General features: G+C 39.5%; 1 protein-coding gene across 3 annotated transcripts in view; it reads right to left on the bottom strand.

Moving 5' to 3' along the window:
* Window positions 1-19,085, bottom strand: part of RAD50 (DNA repair-recombination protein (RAD50)) — a 446,299-nt gene that overhangs the window by 363,371 nt on the left and 63,843 nt on the right. For all 3 annotated transcript variants that reach the window (XM_089428359.1, XM_089428350.1, XM_089428366.1), the window contains exon 3: window positions 11,990-12,157. In XM_089428359.1, the coding sequence (XP_089284485.1) occupies window positions 11,990-12,157 (168 nt within the window). The remainder of the gene's footprint in view (window positions 1-11,989; window positions 12,158-19,085) is intronic.

Raw genomic sequence — 19,085 nt, forward strand, 5'->3', positions numbered from 1 at the left:
AAACACTATTCATCTATATCAATCAACCAAATCATGCCAACCTCTTGTAGCACAAACATAGTGACATATCTATAGGTATGTCCCGGTCACCTGCAAACACAAGTTCAATCTGCATGTTCATGTTATGGCAGACATACAAGCTTTTTCTTGCTTGCAGATCTTGTTATCGGCAACATATCTGTGGAACTGACATCTCCCAGGTGACCCTCTGATTTCATGCATAATACTTCATTTTTATGTGATCAACAATTTAACCCAACAACTTCAGAAATCATATTACAGTGGCAGAAAATGTCAGAGACACCTTGATTCAGACTTCAGACAGCTTCAGAAAGCTTCAGATGATGGTCAACTGTAGTCAAACCCCTGGATGCTCCCTTCAAGTTAGCATGGGAGTGTGTTTAGCTGCCTAGATACTACCTAGGCCTTAGCATGAATGCATCCAAGGACGAAATCTCCCAGTGGTATGTCTGCGTCTGGAGTAGAAACCCTAATTTTTGTACAAGCTTCAAATCTGAGACTTCGTTGTAGATCAATAATGTCAGATGCACATAAATCATACTTCAATACATAATGCAAATAGTAATAAGAGTAAGAATCTTGAGAAGAGATTCCCCCAATGACTAGGAATCTACTTCATTCATCTTTATTCATGTCATCAACCTGTCTCTACTAGAATCAAGCAACAGCGGATCTGTTAGATCATAATCATATACCCATCATGGCTATCAATATCATGACATCAATCTTTCATCAAAGATTAGACAGCAGATAAATGCAACATCATATCTCAAATATTATTAACACTTTACTATTGAGCCATTCCAACAAGTTAGGGCAATCAGATATGCCATAGTTACTCATCCCATCAAGACATGACCATAGTTAGTAAGAGATCTAGAATATCAATCTCATAGTTATACCTATAACATCAAGGTTACCATGCTTATCATGATCAATGAGATCAAGTTAGGTCATTTTACCAAAACAACAAGAGTGTCAATCTTTCTATATGCTTTCATCACGCTTATCACAAGCATTATCAGCAGACTCATGTATAGGAGTCGGTGAGCTATCCTTCTATATGAAATCGATCATGACAAGTATCAAGAATATCATCTACCAGAGCAAAGGTGCTAGCCTTCTTTATAGGATCAAGATATCCAATAGAGAGATCATAGATGTTAGCCAATAATCAAGTGTATCAATGTATCAACATTACATAGCCTCATAGAATTCAAGAAGATCAAAATGTTCAACACCAGGTGCATTATTTCATCATATGAAACATAGATCCAAGTCGCTTTCATATGCATGTATCATAGATGTTAGCCAATAATCAAGTGTATCAATGTATCAACATTACATAGCCTCATAGAATTCAAGAAGATCAAAATGTTCAACACCAGGTGCATTATTTCATCATATGAAACATAGATCCAAGTCGCTTTCATATGCATGTATGAGCCATCAAAGTAAGAGACATTCTTATCATACCTTGGGGCTTCCCAAGCCATCTAATGTTACAACGTATGAAACCAGATTCGCTAGAAATGGGCTACGTGTCCGAATCCCACGAATCAGACACGATTCGGTGGAGATTTGAATCCTAGAATGGGACACGTCGTGTCCTAACATGACACGATCGAATCCCGCACGTGTCACGTTAGGACACAACGTGTCACGATTTTGGGATTTGAATCCCAAAAAAGGGAAACCCGCGGGCATAAAAACGCATTGTTCAATCAGTGATTTACCATTTCTCTCTTTAAGTTTTGCATACATTGAGTTGTGGGCAAGGAGCTAAGGGTTTGGAGCAAGGAGCTAAGGGTGTGGAGTGTTCGGCAAGGAGATTCAAGCACCAGGTAAGTGCATTTCATCTCTATATTTTTGCATTTCTATTACAGCAGTTTGTATATGAATTTTTTTACAAATTTGTGCATGTTTTGTTTATTTTTTTTACAGTATTCATGGCTCAATCAAGGGCAGCAGTTAGGGGGAAACGGAAGGGGAAGAATGTCTCCATTGGAGATGCCCCTCCTCTCCCAATATTATCAAAGTCTGCTGCAAGTAATGTTGAGGGAAGAGGAGGACCTAAAGACAACATTGAGATATATCCCTTGTGGAAATATGTCACAAGAGAAGATGGGACAAGCACCAAGGGGAAGGGAGGAGGCAATATGCAATGGAGATGCAACTTTTGCCACATTTCTTTAGCACATATTACCGTGTGAAAGGCCATTTGTTGGCTTTACCAGGTTGTGGAATTGGACCTTGTAAAGTTGTTCCTTTACAAAAGAGAAAAGAAATGGAAAAGGAGTTCACTGTTGGTATGGCAAATGTGGCTGCAAAATCAAGAAAAATCAAGAATGAAGACCCCCTTCCACTTTTGAGGAAAGGCACCACCAAATTTCCATTTGAGAGTTCTATTGGGGGACAAGCAGCAAAAAGAAGAGCAATTTCACTTGGTCCAATGGACAAGATTTTTCAAAAAGAGAAAAGGGAAGAGATTGATCTCACCATTGCCTTCTTTTTCTATCAAAACTTCATATCATTTAATGTTGCATGCTCACCTCTATTTATTGAGATGTGTCGAGCTCTAACTCACGGTCTCCATCATGGTATGTGCCTCCTGGTTCAGAGAAGCTTAGAACCACAGTGTTGACGAAGGCAAAAAAAGAGGTGCAAAAAATGCTTGAGCCTATTAAAGCATCAAGGCCAACATCTAGGGTTAGCATTGTTTTTGATGGATGGACAGATCCAGCACGACACCCAATCATCAACTTCATGGTGTCTTCCTTGAATGCTCCAGTTTTCTTGAAAGCAGTGGATACACTTGGAGAATACAAGGATGCACAATTTATGGGTGAGTTTTTTATTAAAGTTATTGAAGATGTAGGTGTTGACTCTTGTGTGCAAATCATTACAGATAATGCACCTGTTTGCAAGGTTGTTGGCATGATTGTGGAAGCTAAATATCCACAAGTGTTTTGGACACCTTGCATTGTCCATTCATTGAACATAGCACTGAAATCCATTGCTTCTGATGTGCTTCGGATTGGTAACATTATTGAGGATGCACAACATATCGTAACTTTGTGCAAAATCATACAAATGCCCTCACTATCTACAAGGAGTACAAAAATCTATCATTGTTGAAGGTTGCTGATACACGGTTTGCCTCTTCATTCATGATGTTGAAGAGGTTGAGGGAGGTCAAGACCGCTCTTGGGGCCATGGTTATTTCTGAGTTTTGGTCTTTTTGGAGAAAGACAGATCAAGTAGCCTCTAAAAGAGTCAAGGACACAGTGCTAGATGATGCTTGGTGGGAGAGGGTAGATCTAATTATTCAGATCATGGACCCTATCATTTCTTTCCTTCAATTTGCAGATGCAGACAAACCCATCCTAGGAGAGGTTTACGAGGGATGGGATTCCATGATTGAGTCTGTGAGGACCATTATTCTACAGAGTGAGTGCCCCGAGTATGAGACATCACCAGAGGCCTTCTGTAGTACTATACAGGATATTCTTGTCAGCAAATGGGACAAGAATTGCACACCTTTACATTGTTTGGCTCACTCATTGAACCCAAAATACTACAGCCATGAGTGGCTGAATGGTGGACCTTCCTGTAGATTCCCTCCTCACATGGATGGTGAAATCTCACAGGGGAGGAAAGAAGCATTCAGGCGGGTTTTCCAGGATAGAGTATCCCTTGATGAGGTGGAGGATGCCTTTGCAGAGTTTTCCACTGGCACTAGTCAATTTGCAAGATATGATGTGATTAGAGACAGGGGGGCTAAGAAGCCCTATTCTTGGTGGGCAAATCATGGGGTAACAAGCCCTCCTCTTCAGCAGTTAGCCATGTGGCTCCTCTCTCAGGAGACTTCATCCTCTTGTTGCGAGAGGAATTGGAGCACATATGGGAATTTGAATAGTGTGAAGAAGAGCAAGCTTGAGCAGTCCAGGGCAAAGACAATGGTGTATGTGCACACCAGCCTTCGTCTTATTTATAGGCAAAGGGAAGAGTGGTTGAGGGGAAAGACAAAGATGTGGGATGTCTTTCCTGATGATATGGCTCTGGACAGCAATGTTGAGTTAGCATTGGCCAACATGGATTTCAATGATCCAGTGCTAGAGCCCATTAGATTTGATGATGGTGATATTTTAGAGGGGTCATCCTCCACACCAGCAGATGCAGAGGCGACTATGGATACAAGGGAGGAGGAGGATGCAGAGGAGAGCAGTGGTGACCATGATGATGAGGACATTGATGTTGATTTTGATGATGACTATGAGGATTGTTGACTCATGAGTCATGGGCTACCTATTGCCTTGAGGCTTGTATACCTGTAGTTGTTTTATATTTTCTATTTCTATTTGCCATTGGCATTGCACTACCTATGTAACACATTTTGATTTGATGACTTAATGAGAAAACTACAGTTGTCAGTGTCTTTATCTTACTATCTTGTAAGTTGTCTTTCATTTATGAATCATGATTTATGTGACATGTATTTGAATTTTGTATGTACTATGCATGCTATAATGTTACTTACTTTGTAAACAGTAAAACTAACATCTAGATGAAGATCTATGTTTGAAATCAATGAATTTGTATCATTAATGAGAATTTGTGTAAGAAATATCTAATTTTTAATATATATATATATATATATATATATACAACGAATCCTACTTGTCCTGTTCCAGGGGGTAAACATGTCATCCGACTCTCGAATCCCTGTATCCTACGAATCTTGAATCCCCGTGTTAGGTGACTTAGGTTACAGCTGAAATACAACTAACCATGCATACTTTGTGGTATTCAAATACCTGTGCACCTTTTCATTAGAAATAGGCAGCTTGAAGCATTCTCTTCTTATAGTGCCTCTTAACCTTTTCCATCTCTAGCCATCCTTCCTGCATTTCAAATGATCCTCAAGAAGGATCTATCTTATCACAACCCATCATGACGGTTAGAAACATCCATTTACTCAAATACATATGCAAGAAGTATAAGCAATAAACATAATCATCAAACCCATATGTCTAAACAAAAGTAAGAGGCATCATAAGTCAAGAAATACTTATCTTTAAGGAGAGGTGATCCTCTCCCTCTTGAACCAATCTTCAAGAGCTATCAATGTCCATGATCCATATACCAATGTTGCCTTCAATTATCCAACCAAGTCTGCTAGGGATTATCCCATCTAGGGCTTCATCAAATCTCCCACAAGTGCTTAAGCATCTTCACATTGACCAACTAGGTTTCATATCTCATATTGTTTCCATAAACCAGGGTTTTCTCTCCAACCCTAACCTCATAGAATCCATCAAACCCTAATAATCAAGTTGCTTAAGGTTTTCTTCAAACCTTATAATTCTTTTAGGTCTCCACCATCCTCTTCTTGCTTCCATCAAAGGTGTCATTATCGGGGTGATCTCCATGGCTTTTCTTTAGCCCAACTCTGATACCATGTTAATTTTTCATAGGGCTACATTGTTCTTTGCTTTGATAATTGCATTTCATCATTAATACATTAAGTTTACACCATATCATCATTACATTATTCAGATCTACACCATTATCCATTAGCATATGCAATTATATAAAAAGAACAACATCATCAGCATCATCAATGCAGCGGAATATAAAGGAACAATAGAAGAAAAGCATACGCACACATAGAAACACCAAGATTGGTCCAAGACCAGGGAAAAACCCACTATGGGGAAAACCCTTGCAAATCTTCTTCTTCTTAGATCATCATCAAATGATTCAGCAAAAGAGAGTATAATGATCCATATCTTTATCTATGCGACAAAACAACTATGATATTCATGAAACAGATCTAATCATGCTTATAATCAAAACCCTTATTCTGATGGTTGTAATGTGTTGTCACTGACTGTAGTCAATTGTTGGATACTATTGTCACTGTGCTGAACATTGTTATCACTAAGTGGAATCTTCGAAAACTAAAATCTCGTCTTTGAGTCGCGGACGCAAGGAGGAGGGGTTGTGCGAGCGTCTATAGCAATCCTAGACGCTCTCTGCAGAACTGTATGTTAGTGTCTATGGCAGCCCGGACGCTCCCTAGACCATTATGTACATGTGTCCGAGGACCTACTCACCTAGATCTGCTCAAACCCTCGGACACCCTCTTCCAGTTACAGTGCATGTGTCTGAGGCCACCCAGACACTCTCAATACCACTCTGTGCGAGCGTCCGAGGACCGACACCTCCAGATCTACCTCTAAAACCCTAGACGCTCTCATAGGCTTCTGTGCCAGCGTCTATGGCTCTCTGGATGTTGTCTAGACCACTGTGTGCCAACATCTAGGTACTAAAAGGCCCAGTTTTGTGCTAGAGTCTAGGAATCAGAAAACCCTAGATCAGTGTGAGATTCGCCCCTGCGATTTCGGACCCTTACGCGAACTTTCCTCTGACAGACCTGTGTGAACCAAGACAATAAGAGAAGAGAAGATGGCTTAATCAATGTGTCCAATTGAGCTTGAGGTCTCGTCTATTTATAGGCTTTCATGAGGGTCCACTTGGGGTTGAGGCCGACCTGTCCAATTTAACATGTCTCCAAATTTGAAACATCAAAAGAAATCTATGATAAACTAGTAGAGTTATTCTCAGTAACCACTGTTCGAGGAGTGATATCTCTAAGAAATGAATTGTACAAGATGAAGATATCAAAGGAAGGAATAGCTCCCTACTTCATGAAGATCTCTGAGATGAGAGATCAACTTCAAGATCTAGGGGAAGTCATGTCCAACAAGGAAATGGCAGTTGTAGTACTCAATGCTTTACCTGAGGATTGGGGCGACTTCACATCTAGCATATATGCCAAAAAGGAAGCTACCACACTAAGTGCAATGTGGTCTCTATGCAAAACAGAGGAAACCAGACTCAAAGCCAAGGAAGTTGTGGGATCAAAGGAGCAAGCAATTTCTACCATGGCCAAGAGAAAGGGAAAATTTGGTCCACGAAGAACAAACAACAAAGATATGTCCAAAATCCAATGCTATAGATGCCAAGAATATGGACATTGCAAAACGAATTGTCCTAAGCTTAAGAAGGACAACAACAACAAAAGAAAGAGGGAAGAAGCTCACATGACTCAAGAGATCCTTCGGATCTCTACTATGACTAAGTCAAAACTCTTTACTTAAAGTCTTCTTTCAAAGTTTTGAGTAGGATAGGAGCATGTAGGAATAAAATAAAATTGCATGGCTAGAAACATCTTCTAGAATCTAGAAGCATGAAGTACATAAAGTTCTAGATACTCATGTAGAAAGAACATTTATAAATGAGAACAAAATGCATGGTTAGAAATATCTTCTAGAATATAGGAGCATGATGGACATAGCTCAAGATATTCATGTAGAAGGAGCATACCTAGAATAGGACCTCATCCACAATGAAAGAAAATTGATCATGATTAAGAATCTTAGAAGACCTCCATCATCAAAAGGAAAGAAACATTTGCAAGGCAAGGGTCTTTAAGATCCTATGATGGAATCTTCAAAAGAAGGTTCATAAACCAAAGCAGATGTCTCATTGGGAATCCCATTCATGGGATTCAAGAAAAGGATGATATGCAAGCAAGCTAAGATGAAGCAAGAAGGGCCACACCAAGGACAACCAAATGAAGCTAAGATGATCAAAGGAGAATCAAGATGAGGTATGTATGCATCAAAGTTTAGTCATGTTATTATATGTATATTATTGAGTCATGGGAATAGTTCTATGGCATGATAAAGTACGAAAGAATCTCTTTCACGAATAACATGCTCGAAGGCATGTAATATAATGCAATGAAGGTCAACAAAAGGAAATACTCACATATGGAGTATAAGATTGATGACTAAGAAGCAACTTAGCAAGTAAAGAAGAAAATGTTGACTAGTCCTAGAAGCAAGCAATGAAGAAGTGCTCCCACAAGGAGCATAAGGTGGTTGACTAATCTATCCAAAAAGAAGCAAATGAAGAAAGAGAACAAGCTTGTGAAGAACACAATGATCACCAAGAATCACTATTTGACAAGATACTTTGAAGATATAAGATACTTTGAAGATATCTCCCGAAAGGAGGCAGGACAACTCTGACAAAGGAAGGAAAGACCCTTGACACCTATGAAGGCCTTGGAGATACAAAAGGTGCAGATAAAATATTCCACTCTACAAAGTTGTCATGATGAAGAAAGCCATCCAGCGAAACTTAATGTTGAAGCAATAACAAGATGAAGTCACGAGGGGCTACTCGACCGAAGAATGGAAACAAGCAAGTTCATCGAAGCATCCATGAGAAGAGTATTCCGAAGCATGGACAAGATGACAAAGGAGTAGCAAGATGACAAGAGATCCTGATAAATGACAAGAATACCACTTTCCACAAAGGAAGCAATGACATGACAAACCAGGAAGGAAAAGTGATCGATGGATGGTGCCCTACCATAAGGAAGTTCGAACCAAGACTTCATGACATCAAAGGAAAGAAGATCAAGCAGCTGAAGGACCCACGAAGAAGAAGTTGTTGATGAATGAAAAAGTCCCTAACTAAGAGGGAGTTATAACAAGTTCCCAATTACAAAGGAACTTGGACAAGTACCTTGTCAGAAGATACTTGGGCATGACTTCCTCAATTGAGAGGAAGTGATAGACACAACATTCTTGTCTTCACTTGGGGAGAAAGAATGGGAGGATTGGGTAATCATCTAGCATCTAATACTCTTTGAGGATGTGTAGTGCATCCAAGACAAGAGTAGGCAAGAGGATGATATTCTTTGAGGGCTAGGCATCCAAGACAAGAATAGTCCTAGAAAGTCATACTCAGTGAACACCCGGGTGGGTATGTACCTTGAGAGACAATGATGAAGGTGTCTATAAATCATTGGTCTCGCCAACATTGTAGTTCATGGTCTCGTGAAGAGATGGACTTGTTAGTCAAGGCCTTGCACTATGACCATGTTGATTGATATGATGCTATAACAAATGGATTGCCAATCAAGTTTCTCTTATGTGAATTCTTCAAGATTGAAACATAGCCAAACACCTTGTGATATTGTCTAAATACCTCCCTCGTTGAGAGGGAGTGTTGAAGGAAATATAACTAGGTTCGGTCTTCATAAATGCACTTTTGATATTTGTACTTATTCAAGAAAATAAATATTATTTTTATAATATTGAGTTTCTTGCTCATTGAAATAGGTCTAGCACATGTTAAGTGTTATAGAGGAGTCAAAAGAAAATATTGAAAACCTTAAGGGCATGTTACACCATGTATATAATTGTATTAGAGTCAAAAGGAATACCTCCAAGCAAAGTCAAAGTCTCCTCCTTGCAACGACATCCTTCAAGCAGCAAAATGATGAAGAAATAGACAAATCAGCCTACTATCCTCAAGTCGGCCTAAAGGAGGGACAGTCCTCTATATATAGAGGTTGTCCACTCCTCCAAAGACAATGAACTCACCTCTGAAATCAGCGAGCAAGAGAATTCGAGAAAAGAGTGAAAGAAGTGAGTATAAGGAGCCTCTAGTGCAGCGAAGAAGGAGAAGACAAGACCGAAGATTAAGGGGTTGTTCCAAGGGTCAAACACAATGACACATGCGGAAAAAAAGTGCCCTCTTTGTGGTCATAACAACAGCAACATATCAGTCCCATATCTCTCATTGTTTGGGCTAGAAACTAAGGCCTATAAGGCCTCCCACTATAGCGAAGAAGAGACTCTCTCAAGCGAAGAAGAAAAGGGTCAAAACCTAAGGGAAACCTCCCACACGTGCAAAAAACTAGGGCTGCAGTGTTGTCACATCAAGTCTGCAACTTCACATCAAGAAGGAGCTTGGTTGGTTAAGAGAAGGAAGGCATCATCTTATGTGAAAGAGTTCACTAAGGATCAAGGAGAAATATCTCTTCTAGAACTAAGCATAAGAAGGTCTATCACCAGTTGCCAAAAGAAGTAGGAGGACGAAGTGTCGGGAAACAAAGTGCAGGAAGAAGGAAGGATTTGACTTGTTCTTGGAGGATATTCTTGTCAAGGGTCTAGGGTTTGGCATTGATCAATAAGAAGCTTCAATAAGAGAAACTTACTAAAGGGTTTTCCTCTCAAGAGAAGAAAGGTTTTGGCCCTGGCAGAGTGCCAACATCTTGTGTCCTTTTTCTTATGTTCTTGGTAGTAGTTTGATGAAGTACACATACATGCATTAATAAGAAGAAGAAGAAGATTAAGCTAACAAGAAAAAGTAAAAAGACTACACAAATTGTTATCAAGTCAAGAAGAATCACATTACATAGAATTGCCCTAGATTCTTCAACAACCTCAACATGAATTCAGCCTACCATCCTCAAACAGATGGCCAAACAGAGGTTGGTAATAAATGTTTAGAAACCTACCTACATTGTTATGCCACAGACAAACAAAATAAGTGGGCTCAGTGGTTACATCTTGCTGAATGGTGGTACAATTCTACTTACCACACGTCAGCAAAAATGACTCCATTTCAAGCTTTGTACGGTTACGAACCTCCGAAATGGAAGGACTTTGCTATCATCGAGACAAAACTTCCAGTTGTTAAAGACCAGTTAGAAGAAACCCAAAAAGTCATCCAAACTCTAAAAGAAAATCTAAATAATGCAAGAAATCATATGAAGCAGCAAGTTGACCAAAACAGAACAGAGAGAGAATTTGAAGTTGGAGAATGGGTATTTGTTAAACTTCAGCCTTACAAGCAGTTGTCCTTAAAACAAAAGGGAAAAAACAAATTGGCACCAAGGTTTTATGGACCATACCAGATCAACAAAAAGATCAACCAAGTAGCATACAATTTAAGCCTTCTTGATAAAAGTCGCATTCACAATGTTTTCCATGTATCCTGCCTTAAAAAGGCACTTGGTGAACATCAATTAGCAAAATAAACAATTCCAACCTTAGATGACGAAGGAAGGGTCATTCTAGAATGAGAAGGTATTATCTCCATCAGAGAAAAAAGTTGCGATCACGAGTAATCAAAGAATATCTGATCAAGTGGAAGGACTTACCAGAAAAAGAAGCTTCTTGGGAGACAAAAGTGTTGTGTCAACAACACCCGTCGCTAGGTATGCTTTGAGAACAAAGCATCTTATCAAGAGGAAGGCAATGTTATATAAAATTTAACAAGTCTGTAATTAGTAAGTAATTAGGCAAAGGACATGATCCATTCACCAAAAGGCACCCAAGGCTGTATTTAAGCCAGGGCCTCCCACATTTGTAAACATCATCATTCACTCATTTAAGTATTAATAAAATAATATATTCCTTCTGTCAGTTATTGAGCGTGTTTGCTCCATTCATATAGACAAGGCCCATGGCAGCCACCATGGGAGGTCCAAATAATTTCTGTCAGCATTATTGAATTTTTTCAAGTGTGCATTTTTTATTTTCCTATGTTCACCGTTTGTATATCAGTACGGTAGCCGAAACAGTGATTGTCCATGGAAGTAATGATGATAAAAAAAACTGTATTGTGCTGCTATCACATCGTAACCAAGCCCCAATTTTGGATGAATGATCATCTTTCAGGTATAGCTGGGGTGCTGTTTTGATATATATAGATATAGAGAGTTGTTTCTGTGCTTAAAATTATTAAAAAGGGAATAAAAAAAGAGCATCTCCTCAAAATGGGTCAAGCTACTTGTATGCAATAGCTGCAAAATTATATTAAAGCAGGGCAGATATATACTCTGATAAGCAGCTGACTGACAATCCAGCAGAAAATATAATTTTAGATCATTTTAATCATTCCAGTGCACTCAATTATCATTGCAACAAGAAGATGTAGAATTCATATCTGCAACTACTACATCCTTCTTGCAACCTCATTTTCAGTGATATGTTTGTAAGTAGAATAGTTAGTAACAAAAGTTTTAGTTACTACTGCAAAGCCACTCAAAATACTCAACTTTCATTATTTAGAAAAGGAAAACAGAAACACATACCTCTCCAGTGTGCGGATTAATTGTCTGCAGGACACTTTCAATAGCTTTATATTCCATCTTAGATGCTTTCTGGGTCAGTTGAAATGACCGTATGCACACCACATCCTTTCCAGCTGCAGTCTTGAACCTAAGTTTAATCTGGCCCTTCGTTTCTGTCTCCCCAGCAACCTGCATAACCACCGAGTTCCCGGTTTATTACAGGAATAGCAGGTTTGATGTAACAGTCATGCCATAACATCTGCAAACAAGAATTTATGCCATCTTGTGCTCACGCAATGTAGTCACCAAGCACAAGTTTCATTTTAAATGACTCCTACTTACAGGCAACTCGGCATTACAAATCAATAGAGAATCTAAATTACCCGGTTTCTCATCTTAAACAATCTTCTAAAAATTAGTACAAATGAATTCAACAAATACAACAAATATGTCTGTTATCCCTTGACTTGTAGCGGTACCTAGAGGATCAATTCACTTCTGATTTTTATCACAACCAGCAGTTCGATCTATGGATTGTCCATGGATGTTTGCCAGAGATGTTTCTAGCATTTGCTCAGTAGACCCCACTGATGTGCGCAGAGATTGTACCAAACAGTGTTGCACCATATGCTCTTCCTCTCACATATGATTATGTTTTTTATATTGGATGTCTTCATGGCCCATGGTGATCATTGGTGTATTCTATATGGCTCATAACACTCTAAATTGTTGTCTCTTACTGGGTTCGACCATGGTGTGTTCTAATGTGTGGTTTGATCAAAGATTTACAGGTTCATTTAGCAGCTCATCCAATCATTTGCTTGGTAATGGATATTGTGGTGATGGATGTGCCGGCCACATGGGATACGCTTCTATCAAGAAAATGAGTAGCTGATTTGGGTGGTAGCATACAGATCGACTTGTCCTATGCTACCATGACCATTGGTGATGGAAAGTTTGCAACTCTACATCAAAAGCAGCTAAGAAAGAACCACATAGAGCACGTGAGAAATCCAAATAATGAGTTGATATGTTTTAGTGATGGCTTTGGTTCATATACAACACTGGCTACAGATGAGACTCCTCAAAACAACGTGGAGAATTGTTAAAATGTGCAACTAGGGCCAAATTCCACTTCAAGCAGTTCATTGACTTAAGATGATGTTTGGACAAACTTCCTCCTTTCAAGATGACCAAAATCGACCCTATAAGCTTTGAAATCGGACAAGGAGAAATATGTTTTTGATGTCAAGCCCACAAGTGCACATTTGGTCAAGGTCAGCTTGGGGTCAAATTGGACAAATTGATCCCCCTCCAACGCATATAAATAAAGGAGACCTTCATCCTCATTTGGCACATTCATCACACAACATTTCTTCTCTCTCCTTCTTTGATTGGTCCATAAAAGTCTGAGGCAGCCTATTTGTCTTCACACATGCGAGTTCTTGGAGCTGTTTTGACCTGCATTAACTTTCTGTTTGAGGAGACTTTGAAAAGCATCGACTGTTGGACTTTTTGAGCAGCTGTTTGACTGCACTTTGACAAGGAGAAGACCTGTCCTAGCAGGCCGCATTATCTGACACAAAAACCAAGGCAAGAGTAGCTGTTTGACAAGGGTTGACCACAGAGTTGCAGGACAGTTTTGACCACAGGTTGACTTCATAATTTGACTGGGTTTGACTGCCATTTTGTTGACTGCTTCTGCTGCTGTTTGACATAATTTGACTGGGTTTGACTGCCATTTTGTTGACTTCTTCTGCTGCTGTTTGACCACCTAGGAAGGCCGAGTTTGACTGACTTTGATCGAGCTAAAAAGGAGGTGTCTTGACCGTTGACTGTTGTTGACTTTACAGAATTGCAGAACTTCATCAAGCTGATCAGATGTATATTGGTTTGGGTAATTTGCATAAGTCAAGTCATATTGACTTCACTTTCATCATTGTACTCTATTGGAAATTTTCTCTCTGCTGAACATTTGATATTTGATAATAAGAAGGATTGATTAAGGGTTTTCCCCATCTTGGGGTTTTTTTCCTGGCTTTATCCAAATATTGGTGTTCTCTTGTCTTGCTTGTCTTCTGCGTTTATGCAGAACTTCATCAAGCTGATCAGATGTATATTGGTTTGGGTAATTTGCAAAAGTCAAGTCACATTGACTTTGACTTTCATCATTGTACTCTATTGGACATTCTCTCTCTGTTGAACATTTGATATTTGATAATAAGAAGGATTGATTAAGGGTTTTCCCCATCTTGGGGTTTTTTCCTGGCTTTAGCCAAATATTGGTGTTCTCTTGTCTTGACTTGTCTTCTGCATTTATTGTTTATGTTCTATCTACAGTTACTGTCAATGTGAATTAATTGTTTATGTGATTGCTATTGGAAATTAAAGTGGAATTGACATTGGGCTAATAAAAGTACATTGAAGTAATTGTTGCAAGCATAGAACAAACCATTGTTATCTAAAATTAACATGGTATTAGAGCTACGGTGAAGACAAGCCCAAGCAAAAGAACAAGCAATCACCAAGATATATGTCGACAAGGACTGGTCTCCATGGCTGCTACTTCATATTTCAAGACTGAGGATAAGCCAAAAGACAGATCAGATTATCATGCCTGGAAGATGACACTTGATTTGACCTTGGAGGAGCATGAAGTATTGGACTATGTGCAAGGGAAAGTGGTGGAACCTCCTTCAAATGCACATGCTGCTGCTAGAACCATGTATAGAAAAGGTGAGGTCAAAGCTAAGAAAAATCTAATTGACTCCATTCAAAAGCATTTGGTTGTCTAAATTTCTGATTTGGGAACTTCTAAATAGATGTATAATAAGGTGGTTGGGATGTTCAAAGTGAACAATGCAAATCAAATCCTCTTTCTCAAGAACAAGTTAAAGGATATTAAGATGGATAAAGGAGAGTATATTCAATCCTATTTCATGAGAATAATTCAAGTCAAGAATGACCTGCTATCTATTGGAGAAGTTACTGCTGACAGGGAACTCACTCTCATTTCTCTTGGAGGTCTTTCAAGATCATGGGATACATTTGTCACCACTATTCTCAATAATGACAGGATACCTAGTTTTGATGAGCTATTGGCTAGATGCACTCAAGAGGAAACAAGGATGATGGAGAGAGATAAATCCTCCAATGGAAATGAAACTACTGCTTTCTCTGCACATGCTAAAAGGAAAAATGATTCAAGGAGACAAGATAAAGGATCTAAGAAGGGATTCAAAGGAAGATTCTACAATTTCAACAAGTTTGGCCACTATGCTAGAGAGTGTCCTCACAAGAAAAATCCTCCAAGGGATGACAACAACAATTACAAAAGCAATAACAATCAAAGAAACAACAAGTACAACAATAAAGGGAAAAGGAATGCTCCCGCTGCCCGTGAAGGAAATAATTGATCTCCCAAGAGGACGAGTGATGCCAGGTATGATGAGAATAACGTTGTAGAAAAACAAGATGAGTTCTATCTTAATTTTGCTCTATCTAGTGCCTCTCCTCCAGATACTTTGGATCATTGGTTAACAGGTAGTGGAATCTCAAGGCACTTCACTACATATAAGGAGGCCCTCTCAAATCTAGTTTAGAGGAAAACTAATCTAAAGATTATTCTTGGAGATAATGCCACCTACCTCGTAAAAGGGATATGAACTGTCACTTTTCACTTAAATTATGGTCAAACCATACATCTTCAGGAAGTCTTGTATGTGCCCGATTTGAAGAAGAATTTGGTGTCTATTTCTGCAATGGAAGACAAAGGCTTCAAGGTAGCTTTCATTGATGGAAAGGTACGTGTATGGCATAGAAACTTCAAAGATGCTTTTACTCTTGGGTTTAGGGTTGATGGTCTTTATCAAGTTGGTGGAAGTCCTTTGGGAGCATTGACAAGTGATACCTCTATTCAATGTGAGCTATGGCACTGGAGATTTGCCCACTTACATTACAAAGCCTTACCTGGGGTAAGGAAGATGGTCACAGGGATGCTCGAGTTTCATATGAACCATGAAGGAGTTTGTCAAGGTTGTGTAGTTGGGAAACATACAAAGGGACCATTCCCTTCTAGTGAAAGCAAGACAACTGATATTCTTCAATTGATCCATTCTGACTTGTCTGGTGCCTTGCCCGTAACTTCATTAGGAGGATACATATACTATGCAATTTTTGTGGATGACTTCTCACACAAAACATGGATTTATTTCTTGAAGAGGAAGGATGAAGTGTCCTGCTCTTTCAAAGTGTTGGTGGAGAATCAAACCGGAAAGAAGATCAAGACATTGAGGACTGACAATGGAACCAAATATGAATCTAATGAATTCAATGACTTTTGCAGAGAGGCTGGCATTAAGAGGGAGACAATTGTTCGATACACTCTAGAGCAAAACGATGTTGTTGAAAGAAAGAATCAAACCATTATGGAAGCCACCCATGCCATGATCTATGCTCAAGGACTACCGAAATTCTTGTGTAGAGAAGTTGTTAACATTGTTTTATATGTTCAAAATAGAAGCCCTCATCAAGCTTTGGATTTCAAGACACTCGAAGAAGTCTTCACTGGTAAGAAACCTGATGTTTATCATTTTTGAATCTTTGGTTCACCCATGTATTTACATGTACCGAAATAGAAAAGGAACAAGTTGGAAGCTTCTGGGAAGAAAGGTGTATTCGTTAGATACAGTGAAAATTCAAAGGCATATAGAATTTATGTACCTGGTCAAAGAGAAGTAGAAGTAAGTAGAGATGTTCCCTTTGATGAAGACATTGCCCTCGGGAAGCCACAGATCTCCCCATCTCAAGGAAGGATGATGATGCTACTGAAAAACAAGAAGGACATCTGATGAATGAACCAATCTCTGATGTTGATGTTCCAATGGATCCTGTTGATCCAACTCCTTGTGAACCCTCTACCTCAAACAAAAGACCTCTATGGCTCAATGATACACTTGAAGATGCAGAAAAACATTTCGCTCCAAGAGGAACATTTCAAGAAAGTAAGAAGCCCAACAAGTAGCCATGAGTACTATTATTCAAACTGAACCTTGCACCTTTGAAGAAGTCATAAAGCACCAAGGATGGAAAGATGCTATGTCTAAGGAATATGAATCGATCATGAAGAATGATGTTTGGGAAGTGGTCCCTAGACCCAAGAACAAGTTCGTGGTCACTTAAAAATGGATTTACAAAATTAAACATGGAGCTGATGGAAGTGCTGAAAAATATAAGGCAAGGTTTGCAGCACGCGGTTTCTCTCAAAAGGAAGGAATTGACTATGATGAAATATTTGCGCCAATTGCTCGATACACCACTATCTGATCCATAGTTGCTCTCACTGCCAATCAAGGGTGGAGCCTATATCAAATGGACATCAAGACTACTTTTTTGCATGCCTCACTTAAAGAGGAAGTCTACTTGGAACAACATTAGGGGTTTGAAGTACAAGATCAAAGGACACATGTCTACAGGTTGAAGAAAGCCCTCTATGGGTTAAAGCAAGCCCCTAGGGCTTCGTATGAGAGGATTGATAGCTATCTTATGCCATTGGCATTTACAAGTAGCTATGTTGATCCAAAGCTATACTTTAAGGTTGAAAAGGACATGCTACTTATTTTGGTCTTGTATGTCGATGATCTAATTTTGACTAGTGCAGACCCAGTCATTTAGCAATGCAAGAGGGAGTTGACTTCTGAATTCGAGATGAAGGACCTAGGTTTAATGCATTACTTCCTAGGCTTGGATGTCTAGCAAAAGCCAGGCGAGATTTTCCTTTCTTAAGGGAAATACATTGTGAAGCTGTTAGAAACATGTGGGATCGTGGAATGCAAGTCTGTGATTAATCCGATGGAACTAAACTTCAAGAAGTTATGTGGAAGTGTTGTTGATCCCAAATTGGCAAATCCTTATGAATACAGACAACTTGTGGGGGCTCTGATGTTCTTCGTAAACTCCCGACCTGACATATGCTTCGTTGTAAATACTTTGAGTCAATTTATGGTTGAGCCTCATCACATACCTACAAAAAATCTCATAAGATATCTTCGTGGCACTATCAACATGATCTGAGGTACACTGTCGGAAACCTGAGACTATATGCATATTCTGGATGTTGGCTGGGTTGCTAGTGAGGTGGATAGAAAAAGCATGTTTGGATGTTGCTTCTCTTTGGGATTTGCTTCAATTTCTTAGATGGAATTTCTTGGATGGGCAAGAAGCAGAAATTGGTTGCTCTAAGCACCGCTGAGGTCGAATATATTGCAACTAGTATGGCCTGTTGTGGAGTTATTTGGTTAAGGAAGCTCTTCAGTGAGTAATTTGAGCATGTGTTCGATACCACCATCATATATTGCGATAACCAAAGTGGGATTCGCCTTTCAGAGAATCTCGTGTTCCACAACCGCTCCAAGCATATTGATATCAAGTACCACTTTATCCAGGATATGGTACAACAGGAACCAATTAGGCTCCCACACATCAGAACTGATGAAAAGGTTGTTGACATCCTCACGAAGACCTTGGGGAAAGCCAAGTTATTAACCTTCCAAGAGAGACTTGGAGTCGTGGAAAGACTCTTCATGAGCGTCTCGCTTGAGTTGGAGTCTGGAAATTGAGGTCTGGGAGCTTGTAGGGGCCTGGGGTACTTCTTGGAGCTATATGAGCACAAGGTGGACGGTTCACCTTCACCTGTGGAGTATATACCCCAGCATGATTAAGCACATGGTGAGTGGTTCACCTTCCCCTGTGAATGACATATGCATAGGATGAGTGGTTCACCTTCTCCTATGGCATATGAGCAGGATGAGTGGTTCACCTTCTCTTGTGGATGCCCCAGCATACATCTTACCCTTGCAGTTTGGGACTCTTAGGAAGTACCTCTCATTTGGCCAATGAGTTGGGAAAAGTGGTTAGGGACCATAGCACTACAGATGGACGCATCGTGTACTGTTGTACTCCCTATGTCTAGGATGCATGATGTTCAACAACTTGATCACTCAGGATCAAGTCCAATTGGGGTTCTACCCCTATGTGGATTGATTTTTGTCAGTGGAAAGATAGTGGTAATGTCTTGTGACTCACTCTCTATCGATCCTTCTTTTTTATCATGATATCA

The sequence above is a fragment of the Pinus tabuliformis genome, chromosome 6, assembly GCF_031772625.1.
Source record: "Pinus tabuliformis cultivar Carrire ecotype Pingquan chromosome 6, CPIR1, whole genome shotgun sequence".
Lineage (NCBI taxonomy): Eukaryota > Viridiplantae > Streptophyta > Pinopsida > Pinales > Pinaceae > Pinus > Pinus tabuliformis.